Genomic DNA, 23,251 nt, shown 5'->3' with positions numbered 1-23,251 from the left:
CTTCACATAATATTCGCTTTCTGCAAGAAGGCCGTCACTGCCATTGCCAATACATACAAATACGGTAGCTATTTCATCTCATCAAAAGTTTTTTCACGCATGTGTGTGGTGGGTGTTGAATTGAGCGAGTTAACTGGTCATATTTACTGAGATAATTGGGACTTTTAGATTTGCGTGGACTGATACGTGCGACGTCCATTCAAGGCAGTGCATTAAAAGGACGTCGATTGTAGCAATCCATGTTGTCGTTGTGCAAATCTAAAAGTCCCTAATACTGACATGGTGTACGTATAGTTGCTGTGTGGCACTAATGTGCTACAATTAACAGAGTGTAAAGGATTTGTGATGGAATTATTGAAATTTGTGGGTTTCACCCTTGAAACTTTGCACAATTGTAACTGTGTTTGGACCACATCATTATACACTTGACACTAATCCTGTTGTACATGTAATTCTTCTGTTTTTTATGTCATTTATGTGAATCGAATGTTCCAGTGCAATTAAAATGTAACTTAATTTGACTTCTTGTTTTCATGAATAAAAGTGAGATGATTTCTATGAATGGCTTGCTTACCTGTTAATGTACATTTATTTCTGCATTACAAATCAGGAGAGTGTTTCACAAAGATCCTAAGTTGGACTTAACAATTATGGGAAGCCGTTAGCATCTATTTAAATATTTTGTAAAAGTTATTTTAAAAAGCATAAAAATGTTGATTTAAATCATTCATATTTTCTATAATACAGGTGGTTTTATGTTCTTGATATGGAATTTATGAAATGTTTTAAATATTATTTTATTCTAAGGCTACAAATGACTTTCCATAATGTTTACCGGTAAGTATAACTTAAGGGTCAAGTTCACCTTAGGATATTTGTGAAACAGCCCCCAGGTAACATAGGTAACTACAGGAGAATAATGATAACGGATAGTTTCAAATGTATTTCGTGAGGAATCGCTCTTTATTTATTGGAAAAAAACACATCCAGGGTTTGCGAATGAGCCATGTTATGAACATGTGCCAACGCTTCTGGGACGCACATTCTTCGTATAAAATATTGCACTTAAACAATGCTGGAACAGAGAAGAAAAAGGAAGGAAAAAAAAAAGCGACGTTTACAAAAAAAAAATGCTCTTCACCTTTAATACAAGTGTCTTCGGAAATAACCAATATTTGACAATGATACAGAACCAAGTCCAGAAAAAAATATTTTATAGTATAATAAATGCCATAAACTTCCCCTTGTCGCACCAACTTTATCGACATTGCCCTTACATAATTCATTTAAAGTAGTCAATTTGTGAAAAAGCAATAATATATTTATTTCATAAGCCATTGGCTAAGATCAATAATAGGGCAACTGTCATAAATAAACAAAACAAAGAAGTTAAATGCTTGGGCAGTGTGTCCAACAAAATCGAGGGCAAAAACAGTTAAATAAGACTCGGAAACAATTGGGCATCCATGTACATCATGCATGCACCAATATGCTAGGGTATTCAGTACAAATCCCTTGAACTCGAATAATCTTACAAGGTACAATTGAATATTTTCGACGTCAAAATGAAAGAGGTAAATCTAATAAAATATTCTTGCAGCTTCTCTCTTTTGCTTGGATACTGCTCCAACACTAAAACTGATTTCAACTTGGCTCAAGTTCATTTATGGTTATAAATATGTAGTTCATTACTGAAGTTTGTTTGCCCAAATACTGACACAAAACTTTACAACAAAATTCATGTGTATCAATGCCCTTCCACCTCCCAGCCCACCTAAAAAAATGTACCATGTGGCTATAAAGAGGATAAATAATATTTAGGATCTTTTTTATTTTCTTATTAGCACCATCAGTGATTTGGATCACGAAATAAACCCTCTGTTAAAAGCTGGAAGTGTTAACTTTATGCAAACTAAAGGGTAACAGTCTCCTATCACTCGACAGAAAAACATGTCCCAACCTTTTAAGTAACTCTATGCTGGCTAAGCATAAGGACATATCTCTGGTGCAATCAATGTACACACACTTGCGCAAAGCCAAGGGACAATTAGAACTCGACACACCATAAATGATTTGTGTATTATGTACTCTGTCAAAAGACATTAATGTCGTGTATGGAAGATCGCCCAAAAAGGCTGACCCCCTCAATAAGGCAGGGGATAGGGCTTTTGAATGTTTATTTTTTTGTGGTAAAGAAGCATCATTCATGGTGAAGTTGTCATCGGTCTCAAAATGGTCATTTAATCTTATCGGTCATTTTATCTTATCGGTCATCTCAAAGTCTCACTCAATGATCGGCCCAACATGCAAAAGTACTTGATAAATTCAAAATAGCAGCCTCTAAATCAAACAAAGCAATCCTTCTCTCTCGGCTACACTCCAAACCGAGGGGTGGACACCAAAAAAAAAAAAAAACACATGTACCTCAACATTAAACATGTTTTCCTGAGATAAAATTTCACGAGAAATAAGCACAAATCAGAGGAGGCAAATTTGATCATTCGATCAATCTGCCTTTAGCGTTTTAAAGCAAAGATATACCACGTACATACGTTGGCATACAGCAACAGCTCTCTCTCTTTCTCTCTCTCTCTCTATCATGATTGATAATATATACATATATGAAGTACGAAAGTGAAAAGAATCGTATTTCTATAATGAAATGTAAACAAAGTACCCAGTCAGCTGTCATTGGAAGACGATCTTTCACAAAGAAGTTTTGAATTTCTTCTTCCTTCCCGTACAATATTTTGTCGACTGCCTGCAAGAAGGCCACAAAAGCCAACTATGGATGATGGCAGTCAGAGCCTTCTCGCGGGCAGTCAACAACTCACACCATCCTTGCTTTCTCGCGCATTTTCTCTCTCTCTCTCTTTCTCTAAAGTCCTTTCTTAACAATCTACTCTTCTCTCTTTCTTTCTCTAAAGTCCTTTCTTAACCATCTACTCTTAAATCTTTCTTTCACTCTCTCTCTCTCCCTCTCTTTCTTTCTCTAAAGGCCTTTCTTAACAATTTACCTTTCTCTCTCTCTCGAAAGTCCTTTCTCTACCATCTACTCTTTCATTTTTCTTTCTCTCTTGTTCTATCGTCATTCTCCTTACCCTTGATTTTCTAACCTTGGAGACTCACAAATGTAACCTTCTTCTGCCCTGACTAAAATATTCTATCATGACCTTGCCAGAATGTCTCAATTACACAATGTCATTTTCATCTGTTAAGAACCAGAATGACGTTAAACTCTTTCTAAAAGTATACAACTTACTCCCTTTCTTATTCTCAAAAAATGATATCTCCTTCGCTCCTCTAACCCACAGCAGTTCAGATTTTTCTGAAGGTCTAAATAAATCGGCTCTTTCCCTTCAAATTGGCAACAATTATTTGTATTTCTACTGTTTCAAAGAAAGAAAAAAAAATCCCCCCAAAAATAAATCAAAAAATGTATATTAATATGAGCTGAGACAGTGTAGGTAAAAAGTACCCCCAAAACTTGACAATTTCCAACTTGCACAAGATAGTAAAAGTGATTATAAATTTCACTTTGCGTTGCCAATGTAGAGACTTCAATGATTATTTGCGATTAAATCACTCTTATTTATGAAAGGCACAAGTGTACTGCAACAGACATGGACTCAAATTTTCCAGTGATTTTTTAAACACTTTTTGCTCATTTACGATGTGTAATTCAGAGCTTTTTGGATCAAAAGATAAAAATAAAAAGATGAAACTAAGACGTCCGTCGTCAGTCACTACAAGGTGATACTAATACCTGCTGTGGGTCAAAAGAATGTAGGACTATCAATTCATTTTATGCTATGGTCCTATTCTTTGCTCTTTCTCTTTCCCTCTCTCCTTTCTTTCACTTTCCTTTAAAACTCACTCTCTCGTTCACTCACTCATCACTACACGTCATAAAACATTTTCTTGTTCCGTTTGCTTTGTCCACTCCCGTTTCAAATATATCTAAAATCGCAGCATTTGACAGGTGCATAAAAAATTTGCACACACTTATCACAAAGTTTATCCCCAGGTTTAAAAGGCAATGGGCTCTTAGATTTTGTGTTTCCTCGATCCCCGATTATTTTCTTGTTCTTACAAAGAAAAAAATATATTCTCTAAATTGTCAGTGTTGTTATTTCATGATGTTAATGAACAATGTCCCCCTTAGAAATCTGACAGCTTTTTTTCAAATGCAGGAAATACATGTCTATGTGTATGTAATGAATTTAGTTTTCTGTTATCAAGCGATTTGGAATCAACCAGGTATTATCTGAAAACTCTTCTATTAGGAATTGTTTGTGGTAAAATCATATGACCCAGTAGAGACTGGAATAAGGTGGGTTTTTTTATTGGTAAACAGAAATTACAGCCCTGAAGTTTGTGCTGTTCACCCATTACACTAATTTCAGACGATACTTGCGTATGTTGTGCCTATAGTGCCCAGAGCGAGTTAAAGTACTTCTTGTAAACATCCCTGATTTGCAATTCTAGGCTGCTGCAGCATCTCATTTTAGTGTCACGTGCTGAGCAGTCTCGCACGTGCCCTCGCCGTCAGCTTCCGCACTCGGCCGCGGCTGGAAACACTTTTCCCATCATCCTCTTCCCCACTCTGAAGATTTTCTTCTTCCCCACTCTGGTTATCGCTCTCGTCAAAGTCCCCGTAATACTGCATGTGTCGCCCTTGGTTCCGCGTCCGCCGTTCCGTCTGCCGCGACACCTTGTGCGACGGCACGTAGTTGTCGTCTTCGTCGTTGTAATCCACCTTGGAGCGCTTCTTCGGCGATGACCTTGGGGAATGTTTTGATTTGGCTTTTCGTTTCTTGCCGATGGCCTGCCCTCTTCTGCTCTTTTTCAAGGATTTTTGAGTCCTTCTATTTGTGGTCCTTCTCCTGGTTCTGTAGTGACCTTCGACCTCAGAGTCGGAACTGTCGCTGTCGCTTTCCTCGGTGGAGGATGATTCAGATCCCTCGTTAGAGTTGATGTCAGTGCCTGCTTCGTAGTTGCTATGGTCACTCTCACCACCATCTCCTCCTTCCTCCTCCTCCTCCTCCTCCTCCTTCTCTTCCTCCTCCTTTTCCTCTTCTTCACTTTCAGAGTCTTCCTCATCTCGCCTTGCCTTCCGACGCCCACCTCGTCTTGAATTGTTGCCATTGGTTAAACTTCTCCTTGCTGTTTTTAGAGGAAAAAAAAGAAGATATATCCAGTTCCTTTCATAAGCACATCAAAAGCATGCATTTTCCTGTAAATGTACTCTACACAATAAACATACAAATAATGCTTTATGATGCGGAATTCTTTTCTATAGATTATTTCAATCAACTGCTGTGTTTCAGTATCCAAAAGTAGTAATCTGAGACAAAAAGTTGATGATTTGCTATGAGCTAAACTTACACCTCTAGACCAAACACTTGTACTCTCTAAAGACATGGGGAACGTTATGTTTTTAATTCACTGGCCCGAACTTAGGTATGTGCTTCAAAAGTGCCATCTTTATTTTATGTAGACTATTGTTTCTGAGGAATGATTTGGTAGGCATGGTGTTTATCAGACTTCTTCTCTGGAATCAGTCTCAGTTTCTTTTCCTCCTCCTTCTCTTCCTCTTCTCCCCTGTCCTTGTAAAAGAAGTTTTTAAATCTACATTTCAACTTACATCTTAACCTTGTCTTCCTGCCTGGTTCTTCATCTTCTTCCTCTTGCTCCTCCTCCTCTTCTTCTTCCTCTTCTTCTTCCTCCGAGTCATCTTCTTCTGAATCATCCGCCTCCTCTTCTTCTTCTTCCTTTTCTTCCTCCTCCTCCTCCTCCTCCTCCTCTCCACTGCCATCTCCTTCTTTTTCCTTCTTTACATGCTGTTCATCGATCTCGGTTTCTTCTCCAGAATCAATCTCAGTTTCTTCCCCGGAATCCTCCTCCTTCTCCTTCTCCTTTTCCTCCTCCTCCTCTTCCTTCACTACTGGCTTCGCGGAAGACCTCTTTGCCTTTGCCTTTCCTCCTTTGGTGCCACTCTTAGATTCGGTCTTTGATGAATTGTTGTTGTCAACTTTTAACTTCACATTAGCTAGAGGTTCTGAAAAGAGCAAGGAACATTGATCGAAAGGGTTAGTGTTATATTTAAACTAAATTCTAAAGAAACTTATGTGTGAAGAGAACTATTTGTTTATACCTCTTCTCTCTCTTGTCCTCTCCCTTTTTCTTCCTCTCCCTCTCTCTTTCACTTTCTCTTTCTTTCTTTCTCTCTCTTTCTCTCTTTCTTACTCTATCTTTCTTTTTCTTTCTCTTTCTTTCTATCTTTGTTTCTCTCTTTGCTTCTCTTTCTCTCTTTATTTCTCTCTCTCTCTCCCTCTCTCATGAAAATGCTCATAAAAGTAGTGTGCTTGCGTGATGTTGGTTTTTACATAGAAGTATCAATGCGATTTGATTATGTACGACTGGGTCAGATGTTTTACATCATTATTCAATCGATACAACTTTTATTCGAATTATCACTACATCTCCCAAAAGTTAAATTGAAGGATTTTTTTCCTTCACTATAACTTCTACTGGAACTCTGCACTCTTTTTGATGACATCACGGGTTAGTGTACCTCATGGGGCCATTCAGATTTAAAGCTTTAATCAACTACTCACCAACGTCGGTATCGGAATCATCCTCGTCTTTATCATAACCATTCAGCTGCTTGGGGTGGGATACCCTGGAAGAGTTACCACGGCAACCACTTGTTCCTGGCTTATCTTTATCGTCCTCCTCCTCCTCCTCCTCATCGTCCTCCTTCTCCTCCTCCTCATCGCTCTCCTCTTTCCTCCTCTTCTTGGTCGACCTTGCCATCTGTCTCAGGTTGCAGGAGGGGCCAGGGGCGTCGATGTCGATGTCGCTGGCGTCGTCGTCGCCGTCCATCGAGTGACCTGCCGTCAGTGACCTCTTGACATTCAACCTCCTGACATGGTGTCTCCGTGGCGACTTGTGGCGCTCCTCAGGACTAGACATGAGTTGCTTTCTCCTAGGATGACAAAGATACAGTGTATGCAGACATTAACATAAGAGAGTTGACCGCCAAATAACCCATCATTTATAATTACTCCATAATAAAAACATTTTCACAGTTACTGTAAGTTCCCGTCAGGGTAGGGTCTCGTAAAGAGTTGCGGTTGATTAGAATCAATCGCAAGTCCTCTGATCAAGTTTGCAGTCCCCTGCCTCATATGTACATAGTAGTGATTGATATCAATAGCAAATAAGGTGGAATTAATCACAACTGTTTATAAGACGGGGCCCAGGGGGTTCACAAAGACTAAGATCAACATTAAATCGGACTTAACTATAGCAGGCCGTTCATGCCATTAGTTCCTTATCATTCCTGGCATTGGTTTCGCAAGGGACGTATAAATCAGGGTCACAAATCTACAGAATTTTCATTTTTTCGATAATTCATTATTGAAGGACAAAATAATATCTAAAAATCATGATTGAAAAACCAATGGTGAGGGCGACCAGTGGCATGAATGGCCTGCTATAGTTAAGTCCAACTTAAAGTCGATCTTAGTCTTTGTGAAATACCCCTGGTCTATGAATCTTTAACGGTGGTACACATACACAAACACAGATCCCATCAGGTCGTAATGAAGGGCACATATTTTCAAAACATGAACGTGATGTGAAATAGTTTGACCTACTTTTTGAAGCCCGTCTTGACCTGTTTCTCATACTTGAGAGCCGAGCGATAGCTGCCGATGATCTTCAGGAAGTGTTCTTCAAAGACCGCCGACAGCCTCAGGGTCATACCGTAAATCTAAAGAGAAAAAAATGTTATTAATATGATGTTAAATATCTTAGGATTGTAATTTGTCTCAAATGTGCTTTTCATGTGCATGTATTAAAGCCCCACTGTACTACTTGTAGCTACTTGCTCCCTCTTTATAGAAAACAATGCCTAATCGGTGACCATTGGTCCCCCATGATCCTCTTTTTCTTATGTCAATTGAGAGCTGAGTTGATGAGATAGCTACCTGTCAGTGACCACCATGGGTGGTCTAATCCCTCCTGTAAACTAGTACTGATAAGCTTTAAACACAGGTACAGATGAATCTTTCACTGGAAACTGTGGAATAATCTTGAAGCCTTTGGTAAATGTATCCTTTGGTAGATTAATCTCCCTGTAACACATGGTATCAAAGACACCATGTGGTACAGGCAGATTAATATTTGTGTGGCATATACAGAGCAAAAAAATTGTTGCTCATTTTCATCCAATTTAAACACTATCACAACATATCCATGTACACATAGTTTTGCATAGCACCTTGAGCATTTAATCTCCTGTGAATTAAGCACCTTACAAATCTCATATATTATAATAAAAAATATATGAACTACACACATACACGTACCCTCGACTTTTTGTTTGGAGTGAAACTCTTGGCATTGGTGAACATCAACCGGACATCTTTGCCCAAGTCCATGGGGTCTCGGTAACTCCCGAGGGCAAACTGCTGTTTGAGTGTCGACAAGTCCATCGGATGATCGATGATTTCCCGATACTCCTGCAAAATTAGGAGAAGGAATAAGGAAACAAAACAAGGGTCAAATTCTGTCAATATTGTGATACGGTTTAGACCATTATCTCATCATCTAAACACAGTCCAACCTGTCTACAGCAGACCTGCCAACCTCTGGAGTTCAAAAATTGTATACTTTAATCCCCAAAGTTGTATTTCACTGACAAAAGTTGTATTCTTAAAAATAAACACGGACTGTTACGCGGATCAATGCCTCTTACAATTCCTACATACAGGAAGAATTTTTTGTATGGATCATTGGTTGAATATGCATGATTTCGTCACGATTGGTGTGTTCGATGAACCAATGAACAACCCCAAATTGCGGATGTGAGATGCTTTATACGACAGAATGGGCATTTTGCCATTGAAAATGGCACACACAAACAAACACCAACAACAACAAAATTATTTTAAAAAATTATTTAAAAAAAAAAAAAAAAAAAAAAAAAAAAAAAAAATGTTTTTTTTTGTTTTGTTGAAAATCGTATTTTATTGAAGAAAATCGTACTGTCGTATTTACTTCTAAAAATCATACTAAATACGACTAAATCGTACTGGTTGGCAGGTCTGCTACAGCGACCACCCAAGGAAAATGCAAAAAGTGGTCTTTATAGACAGGTTCCTGTAGTGCATGTTTCAATGAAAAAACGTGGTCTTTGTAGACGGGTGGTCACTAAAGCAGGTTTGACTGTAATTTAAAAAAGAAACAAAGAAAATATGGTTGAATTGTTGCATAAATAAATTAGCTTTTAGAAGTAGACAGGATGAAAAAGCTTTGAGCAAAATGCATCACCGATAAGATAAACATTTTTCTGATACAGGGGTAGTTATCTGGGCCCCGTTTCATAAAACTTGTTATCAATAACAAATGCTAAATTTCTATGACAAATTTGTTCTCAGTCAATCAAATGCCACAATTTCAGTAGCTCAGTATCAGTTATTGTAACTTGCTCTTGATAATAAGTTTTATGAAACAGGGGCCAGTTAGGTGCAGGAGAGGACCGAAAGCCGTCGGTGCTCTGGTTACTTACTCACAAGCAGATATATAGCAGTCAGGTAAAATAACCATCACTAGCCTTGTACCGGAGTGTTGGCTCAGTCAGTAGAGCGTCCGCCTCACAACCGGGAGGTCATGGGTTCGAATCCCGGCCGCGTCATACCAAAAGACGTTAAAAGATGGGAGTTGTTGCTACCTTGTTTGGCGTTCAACAATAAGGGATAGAGCAACGTCGATCTGGCGCTGCTCAGTGGCTACCGGGCTCACGATCAATTGGGCAAAAAGAATTTCCGTTTCGGTTTAATAAAATTTGGAGTGGACTATTAGACTATTATTATTAAAATATATTTTTTTTTTTAATTATTATTATTACACATTATACACTACTCACCGGATAGGCCCTTTCATCCACCGGCGTCCTGAACGGTTCGGAATCGTGACAATCCCACATGTCCTTGAGGAGTTTCTTGCATTGCTCAATCCAAGCCTTGGAGTTGTAGCATGCTCTGTTCTTACGCTTCTGCTTCTTGGATGGCGACCCCTAAGGTAGGCAAATCATAAACATCAATCATTCATTCAATCATTCTAAGTCTATTGGAAAACTTTCCTTGTACAAAGACTTAATACATACAAAGGTCATATAGCTAGCTGTATTAAAAAAAAATGAGAATACGGTCAACAACCAACTTTTTCATAACTTTTTTTATGAACGTGGAAAAAATTGATTTGTCTTGATTTACCTTGAGTTACAAAAACCCTTAAGATTTACAAAGGGTATGAATAATTTAGTTTTTAACTTGATATAAAGAAACGATTTGAGAAGGAAAATGACCAGAGAATTGTACTTAAAACTTAAAAATCAAATAGGAATTGTATAATTTATGCAGTTCAAACAGAAATATAATATAAACAATTATACGCAACTTGGAAACTTACAGACCAAAGGAGTCAAAATACAGAAGAGAGATTAACATTAAAGTTACTGAGAAAAAGTGAAATCTTAAAAAAATAAAAAAATAATTTCCAACTGAAAACCAGAGAGGCATTCACTCTGCATAAAATAACATAAACTGATGAATTTCTAGCTCCCAAGATATGATACACCATCAACAAATCTTGAGATGGAGAGACTTTGGGATGCCTTCATAAATTGTTACAAGGATATAAGATGGTCTCTTATTACCTTCTTGCCTTTGGACCTGCTTGATGAACCTCGTTTGTCCTCGCTGCCTGAATGAGAGTCGTCCACGCAGACGTCCACATCGCTATCCTTCGTGATACGGTTGTAGATGTCCATTGCATCGTCGCAGTGATCGTCCCTGTCGATGATAGGAGATAAGTGAGATTGCAATGTGATAGGACAAATGATAGGGACACAAAAGGACCGTAAATCAGTAGATCATTTTAAGGCCAGTCTGAAAACTTATCTAATGGCCTACTTTAACTAAGATCTTCTTTTTCACCATGTATAAAATAATGTAAGCATAATTGTTTCAAAGTATACGGTAGTTTATATGTAGGTTATTGTTAGCGCCTTGAGCACCTCTGGGTAGATATGTTTCGTATTATTAATGTCTGTATTATTATCATCATCATCGCAGTCATAATCATCATCATAACCACCGTCATTATCTTCATGATCAGCATCATCACCATAACCATCATCTGCATTATCACCACCATCAACATCCTCCTCCTCCTCCTCCTCCTCCTCCTCCTCCTCCTCCTCCTCTGATCATCATCACCTTCATAATCTCATCATTATCATTATCATCATAACCATCAGCACCCTCCTATTCCTCATCATCATCATCCCTGGAAGTCTTCTTAACTTACTTGATGACCATGAGAATCTTTACCAAAGTCTCGGCCAACTGCATGATGATGCAGCCCCTCTCGATGAAGTCGAGGGCTCTATCATCAGCCCCATCATCAGCGTCACCATCATCAACACCACTATCAACGTTGTCACCATAATCATGAACATCACCATCACCATCACAATCATCATCAGCATCAGCAGAATCAACATTACAATTATCATTGTCATCACCACTACCACCACTACCATCACTACCACCATCGCATAGCTGCCAACATTTGGAATTTCAATTAGTAACATTTAAGTAAAACTGAATATCATATGTCAGACCTGCCAACCTCTGGAGTTCAAAAACTGTATTCTTCAATCCCCAAAGTTGTATTTTACTGACAAAAATTGTTTAGAAAAAAAAAACGGAGCAATGCCTCTTACAGTTCCTACATACAGGAAGACATTTTTGTATGGATCATTGTTTGAATATGCATGATTCGTCATGACTGGTGTGTTTGATGAACCAATGAACACCCCCAAATTGCTGATGTGAGATGCTTGTAGGATACTTTTTTTTTTTTTTTTTTTTTTTTAAATTCGTAATAACAGAAGGGGAATTCGTAATTTCGTAACGAGTGTGGGAAATTCGTAACAATTACAATTTTTTCATAGCAGTTGGCAGCTATGCGATCGTTACCATCATCATCAACATCATACTCCTCCTCATCCTTGAAAGTCTTCCATACTTACTTGGTGACCTCCATCAGAATCTTGACCTGGGTCTCGGCCCACTGGACGATGATGCTGTCCCTCTTGATGGCACTTTCATCAACCCCATCATCATCGTCACCATCATCAACACCACTATCAACGTTGTCATCATCATCATCACCTCTACCATCATCATCAACACCATTCTCCTTCTCATCCCTGAAAGTCTTCTATACTTACTTGGTGACCTCCATAAGAATCTTGACCATGGTCTCGGCCCACTGGACGATGATGCTGTCCCTCTCGTTAAACTCGAGGGCATTCTGCTCCAACTTCCTGACCTCCCACTGCAGCGCGGTGATGCGGCGGTAGAATCGGCGCTCGAGGCGGCGCATGATGGTGCTGAGGTCTGTAGGGTACGGCACCATGTAGGCGTAGGACGGGTAGCGACTGAGGTCCACGGGGGTGTTAAACTGCTCCGCAATACGAAGCTCCATTACCTACAAAAAAAGGGTGAAACTTGTTGAGATTTTACATTTCCGTCTCTCGCTATTATCTTGAAATAAAGAATCTTTCTGTTCTCTCCTCTGAATCAGAATCAAGGCCATCTCAGGGGAAACAGGTGAAATGGTGCCACTTTAGAAAAGTTAGACCAGGGGGTGTTTCATAAAGCTGCCTGTAAAGTTGCGCATGACTTTACGAACGATTTGTATATGAAAAGCCAAATGGGATGCTCAATCATTATTAAATAGATTACATCAACTAAAGTTGAACTGTGCAGATGTAAATTCTTATGATAACAAACATTTTTTTTTAATGCAAAGTATATTTTTTGCCATAATTTTAATTGAGGTTATTGAAAATATCGGAAAAAACTTTGGGCATCCTATCTGGCACTTCATATACAAGTCGTTCGTAAAGTCATGCATAACTTTATGAACAGCTTTATGAAACTATGGTGGCCCTGAAGGGACATCGCGAATAGACTAAATCGTGAAAAATATGCGATAAAATTCACGATATCGTCAATTTTATCGCATATTTTTCACGAATTTTATCGTGAAAAGTTCACGATATAAAGTTCACGATATCGTCAATTTTATCGTGTACTCTATCGTGTACTCTATCGTGTACTCTCCTGACGGGCGCTTCGTAAACAAAACCAGCCCTAGCTGGGGGAGACAGAGAGAAGGAAAAAAGGGAAAGGGAAAGAGAAGATAAAAGGAAAGAAAGAATAATAAGAAGAAAAGAGGGAAACGGGGGGGGGGGGGGGGGGGGGCGAAGGGCTCTTGCCTCCTCCTCACTCCCCCCCCCCCCCCGCCAAAAAATAAATAAGGAGAGAGAGAAGGGAAAGGGAAAGGGAAAGAAAATATAATAGGAAAGAAAGAAGAGGAAGAAGGAAAGAGGGAAACGGGGGAAGGGCGAAAGGCTCTTACCTTTCCCTTTCCTTCTCTCTCTCTCTCTTATCTATTTTTTGGCGGGGGCGGGGGGACGAGGCAAAAGCCCTTTGCCCCCGTTTCCCTCTTTTCTTCTTCTTCCTCTTCTTTCTTTCCTTTTATCTTCTCTTTCCCTTTCCCTTCCCTTCTCTCTCTCTCTCTGATTTATTTTTTGGGGGGGGGGGGGGAGGGGGGGCAAGAGTCCTTTGCCCTTCCCCCGTTTTCCTCTTTTCTTCTTCTTCCTCTTCTTTCTTTCCTTTTATCTTCTCTTTCCCTTTCCCTTTCCCTTCTCTCTCTCTCTGATTTATTTTTTGGCGGGGAGGGGGGGGGGGGGGGGGGAGGAGGGAGTGAGGAGGAGGCAAGAGCCCCCCCCCCCCCCCCCCCCCCCCCCCCCCCCCCCCCCCCGTTTCCCTCTTTTCTTCTTATTATTCTTTCTTTCCTTTTATCTTCTCTTTCCCTTTCCCTTTTTTCCTTCTCTCTGTCTCCCCCAGCTAGGGCTGGTTTTGTTTACGAAGCGCCCGTCAGGAGAATACACGATAGAGTACACGATAGAGTACACGATAGAGTACACGATAGAGTACACGATAAAATTGACGATATCGTGAACTTTATATCGTGAACTTTTCACGATAAAATTCACGATATCGTCAATTTCATCGTGAAAAGTTCACGATAAAGTTCACGATATCGTCAATTTCGTGAATTTCTTCGTGAAAAATATGCGATAAAATTCACGATATCGTCAATTTTATCGCATATTTTTCACGATTTAGTCTATTCGCGATGTCCCTTCAGGGCCACCATATGAAACACCCCCAGGGCTATGTATTATAAAGAGTTGCGATTGATTCAAATCAATGGCAGCTTAAAATTAATTGCAACTGTGTACTTACGAGATAGGAGTTGTGATTAATTTCAAGTTGTCCTTTATTCAAATCAATAAAAGCTTGAAGGGCAAAATAGGTATCATTCCTCCAAAATAGGAATGGTAAGAAATTATGTTGCATGTACATGAAGATGTCACATCCTTTCTTCTCCTGAAGCAGATTGGCCTATATAACTGAGGCCTCCTTAAAGTGACTCTGTTACATTGTCTCAGATTCTGAAACAAAATCCTGGATTTAGCTCATGCTGCAATCATAATTATAAACCTTTAGGTCATACATGAATCCCATGACTCTTACAAGCCGATCTCCTATCTGATTATCAAGATATTTATGATTGGAAATCTAAATCATATTTGCATTTACCTAACAGTTTTTATAACACTACAGTCTTTTGGGGAAAATGTGAATGGTAAATCCGGTCACTCAAAGATTTTTACTTTTTCGAGGCACATCATGATCATTTTACAGCGCAATTTGTTTAGGGCTTCAATATTACACCATATCACAGACACTGATAACACGTAGGGCCATGTATCTCTGATTTAACATTGTTAAGCAATGCCTTTAATACTAACCTGTTGTAGGCATTTGAGTAGTCTATCACAGCAGGTGTCCCTATCCGTTTCTCCCCATTCCCCTGGGCCAGGGACATAGAGCATGGCCAGAAGCTCGTCGTCTGTGACAGGTATACTCCCTCCTTTGCTCTCAGGCATATCTAAGAGAGGTTGGAGAGTGAAAGATTCATCAGGCAATGACTGGTATATGTTTGAAAGTTAAAGAACATCATGCAATGGATAGTATATGTTGGAAGGTATAATCTCTCCTTTACTCTCAGGTCTATCAATACCTTGGAATAGTGTGGATTCAAAATTTACAGCTACCCACCAGCAACCCGAAACAGGCAAAGTTTTTAATTTGTAGGTCAAGCTATTCAAGCCTCCCCCACCAACAATTTAAATTATAATTATAACGAAGCCATAGCTGATACGATGTTGACTTTTTCCCATGATACATCACGTTAAATTGACTCGGCACCTGTGTCGCTAAATGGCGCTGTGGATTGTGAATCCATCGTATTCCCATTATCAACTACTAGCTAGAAGCAAAAGTATTTCTTACTTTACTACATTACTTTCTCTGGACCTGGTCAGGAGGTCACCTTTAGAATGTAATAAGTTCTTGTTCAGAAAACATAACAATAAGAATAAAGTCAACCGTTGTTTTCTTGAAGGCAGGAAATGTCAGAAGTATATACTTCAATTATACAAGAACAGTAATAGACAACTCTTACATTTTTATACATAAAGGATCAAGGAAACATATAACATTCAAAAGATCATCTATACAAGGTCAGAGTTCATGAAGGAATGTACTCACTCTTCTCATCGATCGGCTCCAGATCCCATGGACTCATCCGCTCACATTCTCCATTATCCCAGCTAAAAATAAACAAAAATAATTATATTATTATTATTAGTTACTGCTAAGAATGCATGTGTTCGTTTGTAAACAACCAGGGACCGACGGCTTTAAGTCCTCTCTGAGGGACTTGGTAATGAGGATTAATGCCTTATCAAAGAGCACTGGTGCATCAAATTGGTTTCGAATTTGGGACCTCCAGGTTACGAGAACACTGCTTAACCACACTAAGCTACTTTGAGCGCAGATTGTCTCCTACGTTTCAAAGTACATGATGCGTTTAAGTTCATACATTCACTATACATCTGAATCTTTCTCTTGAATTTGTGTTGATTTGCAATGCCATGACCAGTGAAATGAATAAGGATGCCCCAATAACTGTATTCCTTCTTTATTTTTAGGTAATACAGTGTAACGATACTAGTGTACAAACATGCAACTCATTATCCAGAAGCAAACAGTCAGTTCAGGCAAATACCAAAACACTGCACAGTCGACACTAGCTCAAAACCAGAAGACCAAAAAGTTAAATACTTACTCCACTAGATAACACTGGAACAGACTATCAGGATGTTCTGGATCTAGCGGGCTGTGAGCGACGATCGTCCCTTGCCACCAGGCGTCGTCAATCATCGCCCTGAAGCGATCTCCTAGCTTCCACTTCATGGCCACCGATTGGTCAAAGTGCTGACGGAGAACGAGGAAGTCAATGACGTCTGGCATGTCATGGTATCTGTAAGGCAAAAAAAAGAAAACAATACTAAATACAGTTGATAACAACAATTTTAAAACGCAACAAGAAATATTCCAGGCACTTCCATTTTCAATAGGTATGCTAAAGGCAAAAATTGATTTGAGTTAATAACTAATAAGAAGTCAAACAAACTACCCCCTCTATTTTTTTTAGAGAGAGTCTTATAAACAGAAATAAGGGAGGAATATGAATTTTAATCACTTTCTTTCATTTCACTTGCTACAAAAATCGCTCTTGAACAATATCAACATTCTTTGTTGTACAAAAAGAGAACACACATTATAAAACAGAGAAATGCCAATACCAACAAATCAATTAAAACAGACATGGCATCTATGCATTTAAGGAGAAGGTTTACTTCTGGGAAGAGGTGAACAAATAATCTGTGAGCGTTATCATTGTTATCATTTGTGTACATGTACAGCGCTTTGAAACTTTTGTCACAAGCGCTATATAAATTTGTCATATTATTATTATTATTTTATCGTTATTATGCAAGTGTAAAAGAAGATCAGACTAAAAATGTTCCCCGAAAAGCATGGCTCTTCAAATGCCTTAATATTCTAAATATGGCATGTAACAGCATAAAAATTGAGACAGATTTTTACGCCACATGTTTGTGTAGTCCCATATACATCTTTCTGTGTACAGTGCTTGTAACTTTACCAAGACTAGCCCAAATTTCTTATCATTTTGATGATTCCAGAACCTTGCAGTACACACCAATAACTACATGCTACATGATTAACCTTTTCTGATCGATTCCACACTGTTTCTTTCACAATGCAATCGCATGACCAGAACTCAACTTTATCTTTAAATCTATTCATGATATAGTTTCAAAAAATGTTTTTATTTTGTCTAGTTCTAAAAATTTAAGAAGCGTCTGTTTACTTCATAGAGAAGCTTCCACCTGTTGATTTCCTGGTCTCTGGGTCCATGAAGCCCAGCTTGAGACCGCACAGTGTAGGAGGACCAACCTGGTACTTGATACCCATCACACGCACCAACTCATGGTCCTACAATAAAGAACAAGAAATAATGATTAAAGACCATTTCCGAACTGAAAAATTAATCATAAATGGATGGATTATATATCAACGGAAAGCTTATAAGCCATAGCTTACAATAATATCAATTATTTTCCATTCTAGTGTCTGTCAGAGGAGTATCACCTCTCTGAACACTCCAAATTTTTAAAGCTTCGAAAATTGGAAGTGTGTCGACCTAAACTTGCTATTGACTTGATGACATCATCTTATGTGGAGTACGCATATTCACAATGACTTTGCATTAATTAAGCACGGCTCATCGAACTGATGGGTTCCACATGTTATGTCCTCAATGTAACTTCGGCAAATTTGACACCTTTTGACCAGTAATTTGAGGGGTGCGGAAAATGAAATTTTAATTTGCTTTTGTGCAATAATGAAAGGGTAGATACTTTTTATTCCTCTTTATTTTTATTCTACATTCATTCAGGTTTCCATTTATATCAAGTTGTATTTTATCTTTGAATCATATTTTAGAAATTATGATAATCATAAAAAAGACAAGGAAACCCCATTAATAATATCCCTAGATCATATAAAACTGACATTACACAAATTGTATCACTACAATTATTAAATCTTAACCATAATCCTCTGTAGCAAATGCAAAATTAAAACTATGATTGCAGTGTCCTCAGGGAGAACAGTATTGTTACTGATGAGGCTACTCAGAGTAAACAAGACATATTATTACAATTACTATTGTTTTCATCATTAACCATTATTAATCTTCTGCACTGCTTATTTTTGACAGAATATCATATCGCTCCTGACAAACAACCTTAGCGCATCTCAGTTTTATCCTCATTAAATTTCAAATCATTAGCGCTTAAAGACTTCCATGATTAGCGCTTTAAAAGTACTTTTTTTATTATTATTATTATTAGTGTTTTTTTAAAACAAATTGTACAGAACAAAGTAAATGTTTCACCTTGAGATTAATCTTGGTCCAATGTTGCTTCTTGGGTTCTATATGGTACACCTTCCTCTTCTTGACCGCAGCGATGTACGCTTCGTGACCTTGCCGAAAGTACATGACCTCGTCCCCCATCTGGGGCACGTAGGGGCAGCGCCTCGGGGTGGTGTCGGTGATCCACAGAGGGGGCTTCAATTCTTCAGGGAGTTCGGACATCGACTCCTTGTCGTTGTCGATCTCCATGTCATCGATGAGGGCCTTGGGAGGCTGGGGTAGGAGAAAACACTGGATTAGGTTATGAATAATAATAATAATAATAGGCATTTGTATAGCTTCATCTATCTAGAAATTCTATTCCGAGGCGCATTTATTATTACCCCAGCTGTAGCCTAGCTGCCATTACAGCGCTCCAGCATTCCAAGGAATTAATTCCTGCCAGGTACCCATTTACATCACCTGGGTTGAGTGTGGCAAATGTAGATCAATGTCTTGCCAATGGACATTAGTGCCGCGGCGGGACGCGAACCGCAGACCTTGTGATCGACAGTCCAGCGACGTATCCACTCGAACACGACACCTCTACATAATGGTACAAAGTAATTTCATCTAATCTGGGAATTTATGGAGTGCTTTTTTCTAGTACAAGCTTCCTGGAGTAATTTGTTTCTAGTACTTAAAAATACAAAGTGCTTAAAGAGTTTAAAACAATTATTTTTTTAAAAAATTTAAAAAATTTGTGCAAATTAGTAAGAAAGAGCTGTAACCAGAGCTACAGGCAAAAGATAAAGAACGTGACCGTAACTGGGAGGTCCCAGATTAAAAACCAATTAAATACGCTCATACCCTTTGTCAGGCATTAATCCTCATGACCCAAGTCCCTTGGAGAGGACGTAAAGCAGTCGGTCCCCTGGTTGTTTACCTTCAAGCATATACATACTTTCTTCAATAGCAGTCAGATAAATCAATCATCATCAAACTTACCCTTCTTTTTCTAGTTGATTTGACCGGGGTCGCTGATGGGGTCTTGGAAGGCGAGGCGCTGGACTCCCCTCCCGACTCCCAGGGCAAGGTTTTTCTTCTCGTCTTCTTCTTGGGCGGTTGGAGGTTCATGCCCGCATCAGCCGTCCAATCTGAATACTCGCTGGATTCACTGTAAAATTAAATATTTATTCAATAAATTTGGACTAATGAGTGGTTAATGGCTTTTTTTGGTCCCTCACATCACTACTATACCCATTAATTATTTTTAGTGTTACTGTTGTTGTTGTATTTGTTATTATCTCATTACATTTTTTTAGTATATATTGCATTTTATATTATTGTATTTGAATGTTATATTGTTCTAAATTTTTTGTTGGATGTGAAATAAACTGAACTTGAAACTGAACTAATCATTTCCCCTGTAAAGCATGTGACAGCCTTCATGTTTTCGTGAAATTCAGACATTTTTCATGTGCCATTTTATGTCAATCTTTGCCTGCTGCTGCCAGGGAATCTAAGAATAAGAATAGAGGAATTTTGTACAGAACTCATGTCTGGCACATTGCCACTCGTGGCGCTTCCATTATCATTACCCCCGCTTCAGCACGGCTGCTATTAGAACACTTGAGCATTTTAAGGCATTAATTCCTGCCGGGTATACCAATTAACCTGACCCGGGTGGAGAGTGGCAAATGTAGATTAATGTCTTGCCAAAGGACATTAGTGCTGTGACAGGGATTCGAACCCTGTACCTTGTGATTCACAGTCCGGAGGCTTATCCAACGGACCACAACACCTCTACATACAAATCTAAAATGACTTGAGGAATTCTGAATTTGTTGGTTCTTGTAAATATATTTTATTCCACCGAACAGTGGAGCATGAGATATTAAAGGGTGTTGCATGGCAAATACTGGTTAACACCATCTGCGACTTCTTTTGGTCAACTGCATGTTAACGAATGGACTTGATTTAACGGTCTCGCGAAACAGACCGGAGTTCTCCTCACGCTACAGTTTCACAAATGTTGCACGCACGTGAATACTGCGGTCCGTCGTCCGAAGTCATATTACATGTATATCTGATTGGCCCTGAATCGGGCCATGGGAAAGACACATAGTCTCGCCATGCTACTCCCCCTTTAACATAACATTGCCTCGTTTCTCACCTTTCGTGTTCGCTTGTGCTGCGCCATTCGACCTCTTCCTCGGATGTCTCTGCTCCGGTCATGGCTCCCTCATCCACAGGCTGGTAAGAAAACAAATGATTGAAAAAACGAAAATATTCAGTCAATTTTCAAAGCATATGATATATCACAGTAAAGAATCTATTTTTCTTCTCCATCTACCACTTCTCCTACCCTCGGTCTCCTCTCCTCCATCTCCTCTCCTCCTTCCTTCCCTCAAACTCATCAATATCCTCTCCATTCTCATCCTCCTCTACTCCTTACAACCCCATTTGGGTCTTACCTCATCCATATCTGAGAGCACATCCTCCCCTTCTTCTCCGTCCACCACTTCTCCTACCCTCTGTCTCCTCCATCTCTCCTCCATTCCCACAAACTCTGCAATATCCTCTCCATTCTCATCCTCCTCTACTCCTTACAACCCCATTTTGGTCTTACCTCATCCATATCTGAGAGCACAGCCTCCCCTTCTTCTCCGTCCACCACTTCTACCATCCTCTTGTCTTATCCTCTTCCTCCTCCTCCTCCTCCTCCTCTCCTCTTCCTACTTCTATCATCCCCTCCGCCACTCCTCATACCCCATTCGGGTCTTACCTCATCCATGTCTGAGAGCGTATCCTCCCCTACTTCTCCTTCCACCACTTCTTCTACCCTCTCCTCTCTCTCTCTCCGCTTCTTCTACCCTCTTCTCTTCCCCTCTCCTCTCCTCTCCTCTCCTCTCCTCTCTTCCCTTCCATCCTCCCCTCCTCACAACCCCATTCAGGTCTTAACTCATCCATATCTGAGAGATAGTATCCTCCCCTTCTTCTCCCACCCTCTGTCTTCTCCTCTTCCTCCTCTCCACTTCCTCCTCCTTCTCCTCTCTTTTTCTTCCTTCTCTCCTTTTCTTCCTTCTCTCCTCATCCTCCCTTCTATCCTCCACTCATCACAACCCCATTAAGATCTTACCTCATCTTCATCTGAGAGTGTATCCTCCCCTTCTTCTCCTTCCATCACTTCTTCTACCCTCTCCTCCTCTCTCCGCTTCTTCTACCCTCTTCTACCCTACCTTACCCTACCCTACCCTACCCTCTCCTCTCCTCTCCTCTCCTCTCCTCTCCTCTCCTCTCCTCTCCTTTCCTCTCCTTTCATCTGCTCTGCTCTGCTCTGCTCTGCTCTCTTCCCTTCCATCCTCCCCTCCTCACAACCCCATTCAGGTCTTACCTCATCCATATCTGAGAGAGTATCCTCCCCTTCTTCTCCCACCCTCTGTCGCCTCCTCCTCTCCTCCTCCTCCTCCATCCCGATCCCATGTTCCAGAGGGGTCCCATCTTGGTTGGCTCTGGTCCGGTAGTTGTGGTTTGCCGTCTTCTTCGGCTTCTTCCTCCTCCTCAGCCTCTCGTACGAGTCGGTAGAATCGGTCTGCAGGGGAAAATATGATGGAATTATGAACATTTTTTATATCCCCTGTAACTCGGTCATACACGTACGCTCACACATTTGCACTGTTTGAGTGACCTGATATTAGCGCTCAACAATTTATCTTCCCACATCACCACATCTCAATGTGCACTACTAACTCAGACAGCACGTTCCTGCACTAACAGGTTAGAGGTCAACGCTTTCATCATGTAAATCGCACGGCCATATTTCATGTGCATAGCGAAATGCAGAAGTTAATTGTTTGATTGTGGATATTCTTAGGGGTGGGTAGGAATGTTAGGGTACTAATAGCAAACTCTGAAGCCGGATCGCACAGTTGGGCATGTGTGCGAATGGGTGATGTAGAGCCCATTTGAGGGTTTGTTTACATTGCTCTTCCACAAGCAAAGGGATGCCAATTAAAGGCTTTGGTTCAGGGGCAGGGTGGGGGGGGGGGGGGGAGGGGGGTGATCTCATTCGCATCAAATCTTGGTCCTTAATTGAACAGAACAAATACAAAACTTGACAAAGAGATTAGCATCTTTCCATGGAATTCCACATCTGCGTTCAATCGTAACTCACCGTTTCAACTGGAGAGGGGAGCACCTTCTTTTTCCTCTCTGCCTTGAACCGTCCTGAGGCCTCTTCATCTAACTTTCTTCTGAATTCTTCCTGAAACCTAAAGTAATATCAAAGGTAACAAGACTTTATGAAAGCATCTGTAATTCCATGTTTTCATAGCAGCTTTCATGTTTGTTTGGTTTTCAGAAAAAAATTGAGCTTCTTTATGGGTGACGATGACAAAATATCTTTTGCATTTTACAGAAGCAACGTCACATGAATTTTGTCAAAGTATACATGAATATAGGTATGAAAGAAGTCGAGAATAGAGGTAAAATATATACTGTAAAACAAGACACAGATCAGGACTGATAGTTCAAATACCATTGAAGACATTCATGTAGATATGAAACTTCATGGGTTTATTTTTTAAGAGATACTTTATATGTATGCCAAGTTTCAGAATTTTTCGTCATTCCATGAACCGAGATTGCAAGGGATTTTTTAGGGTTAAACCACCGAGCTATCACAAGAACAATATGGATAATCATGATTACACAATTGATCATATCATATATATATATATAT

The 23,251-nt window shown here is 39.7% G+C and overlaps 1 protein-coding gene across 1 annotated transcript in view; it reads right to left on the bottom strand.

The window, feature by feature from the left end:
• Window positions 1-3,063: 3,063 nt before the first annotated feature.
• LOC764715 (PH-interacting protein) overlaps window positions 3,064-23,251 on the bottom strand; it is a 37,173-nt gene continuing 16,985 nt past the window's right edge. Inside the window, exons 19-35 of the mRNA XM_030994450.1 lie at window positions 22,685-22,781; window positions 21,905-22,102; window positions 20,684-20,763; window positions 19,516-19,684; window positions 18,550-18,801; window positions 17,461-17,585; window positions 16,351-16,545; window positions 15,771-15,832; window positions 14,969-15,108; window positions 12,311-12,570; window positions 10,730-10,865; window positions 9,938-10,087; window positions 8,379-8,531; window positions 7,665-7,780; window positions 6,621-6,991; window positions 5,648-6,061; window positions 3,064-5,166 (exon numbers count right to left, since the gene is read on the bottom strand). Coding sequence (XP_030850310.1) covers window positions 4,514-5,166; window positions 5,648-6,061; window positions 6,621-6,991; window positions 7,665-7,780; window positions 8,379-8,531; window positions 9,938-10,087; window positions 10,730-10,865; window positions 12,311-12,570; window positions 14,969-15,108; window positions 15,771-15,832; window positions 16,351-16,545; window positions 17,461-17,585; window positions 18,550-18,801; window positions 19,516-19,684; window positions 20,684-20,763; window positions 21,905-22,102; window positions 22,685-22,781 — 3,571 coding nt within the window. The 3' untranslated portion in view covers window positions 3,064-4,513. The remainder of the gene's footprint in view (window positions 5,167-5,647; window positions 6,062-6,620; window positions 6,992-7,664; window positions 7,781-8,378; window positions 8,532-9,937; window positions 10,088-10,729; window positions 10,866-12,310; window positions 12,571-14,968; window positions 15,109-15,770; window positions 15,833-16,350; window positions 16,546-17,460; window positions 17,586-18,549; window positions 18,802-19,515; window positions 19,685-20,683; window positions 20,764-21,904; window positions 22,103-22,684; window positions 22,782-23,251) is intronic.

This window comes from Strongylocentrotus purpuratus, unplaced genomic scaffold, assembly GCF_000002235.5.
Source record: "Strongylocentrotus purpuratus isolate Spur 01 unplaced genomic scaffold, Spur_5.0 spur5_scaffold_21, whole genome shotgun sequence".
NCBI lineage: Eukaryota > Metazoa > Echinodermata > Echinoidea > Camarodonta > Strongylocentrotidae > Strongylocentrotus > Strongylocentrotus purpuratus.
The sequence above is the reverse complement of the archived record's forward strand: the minus strand, read 5'-3'. Positions and strand labels throughout refer to the sequence as shown.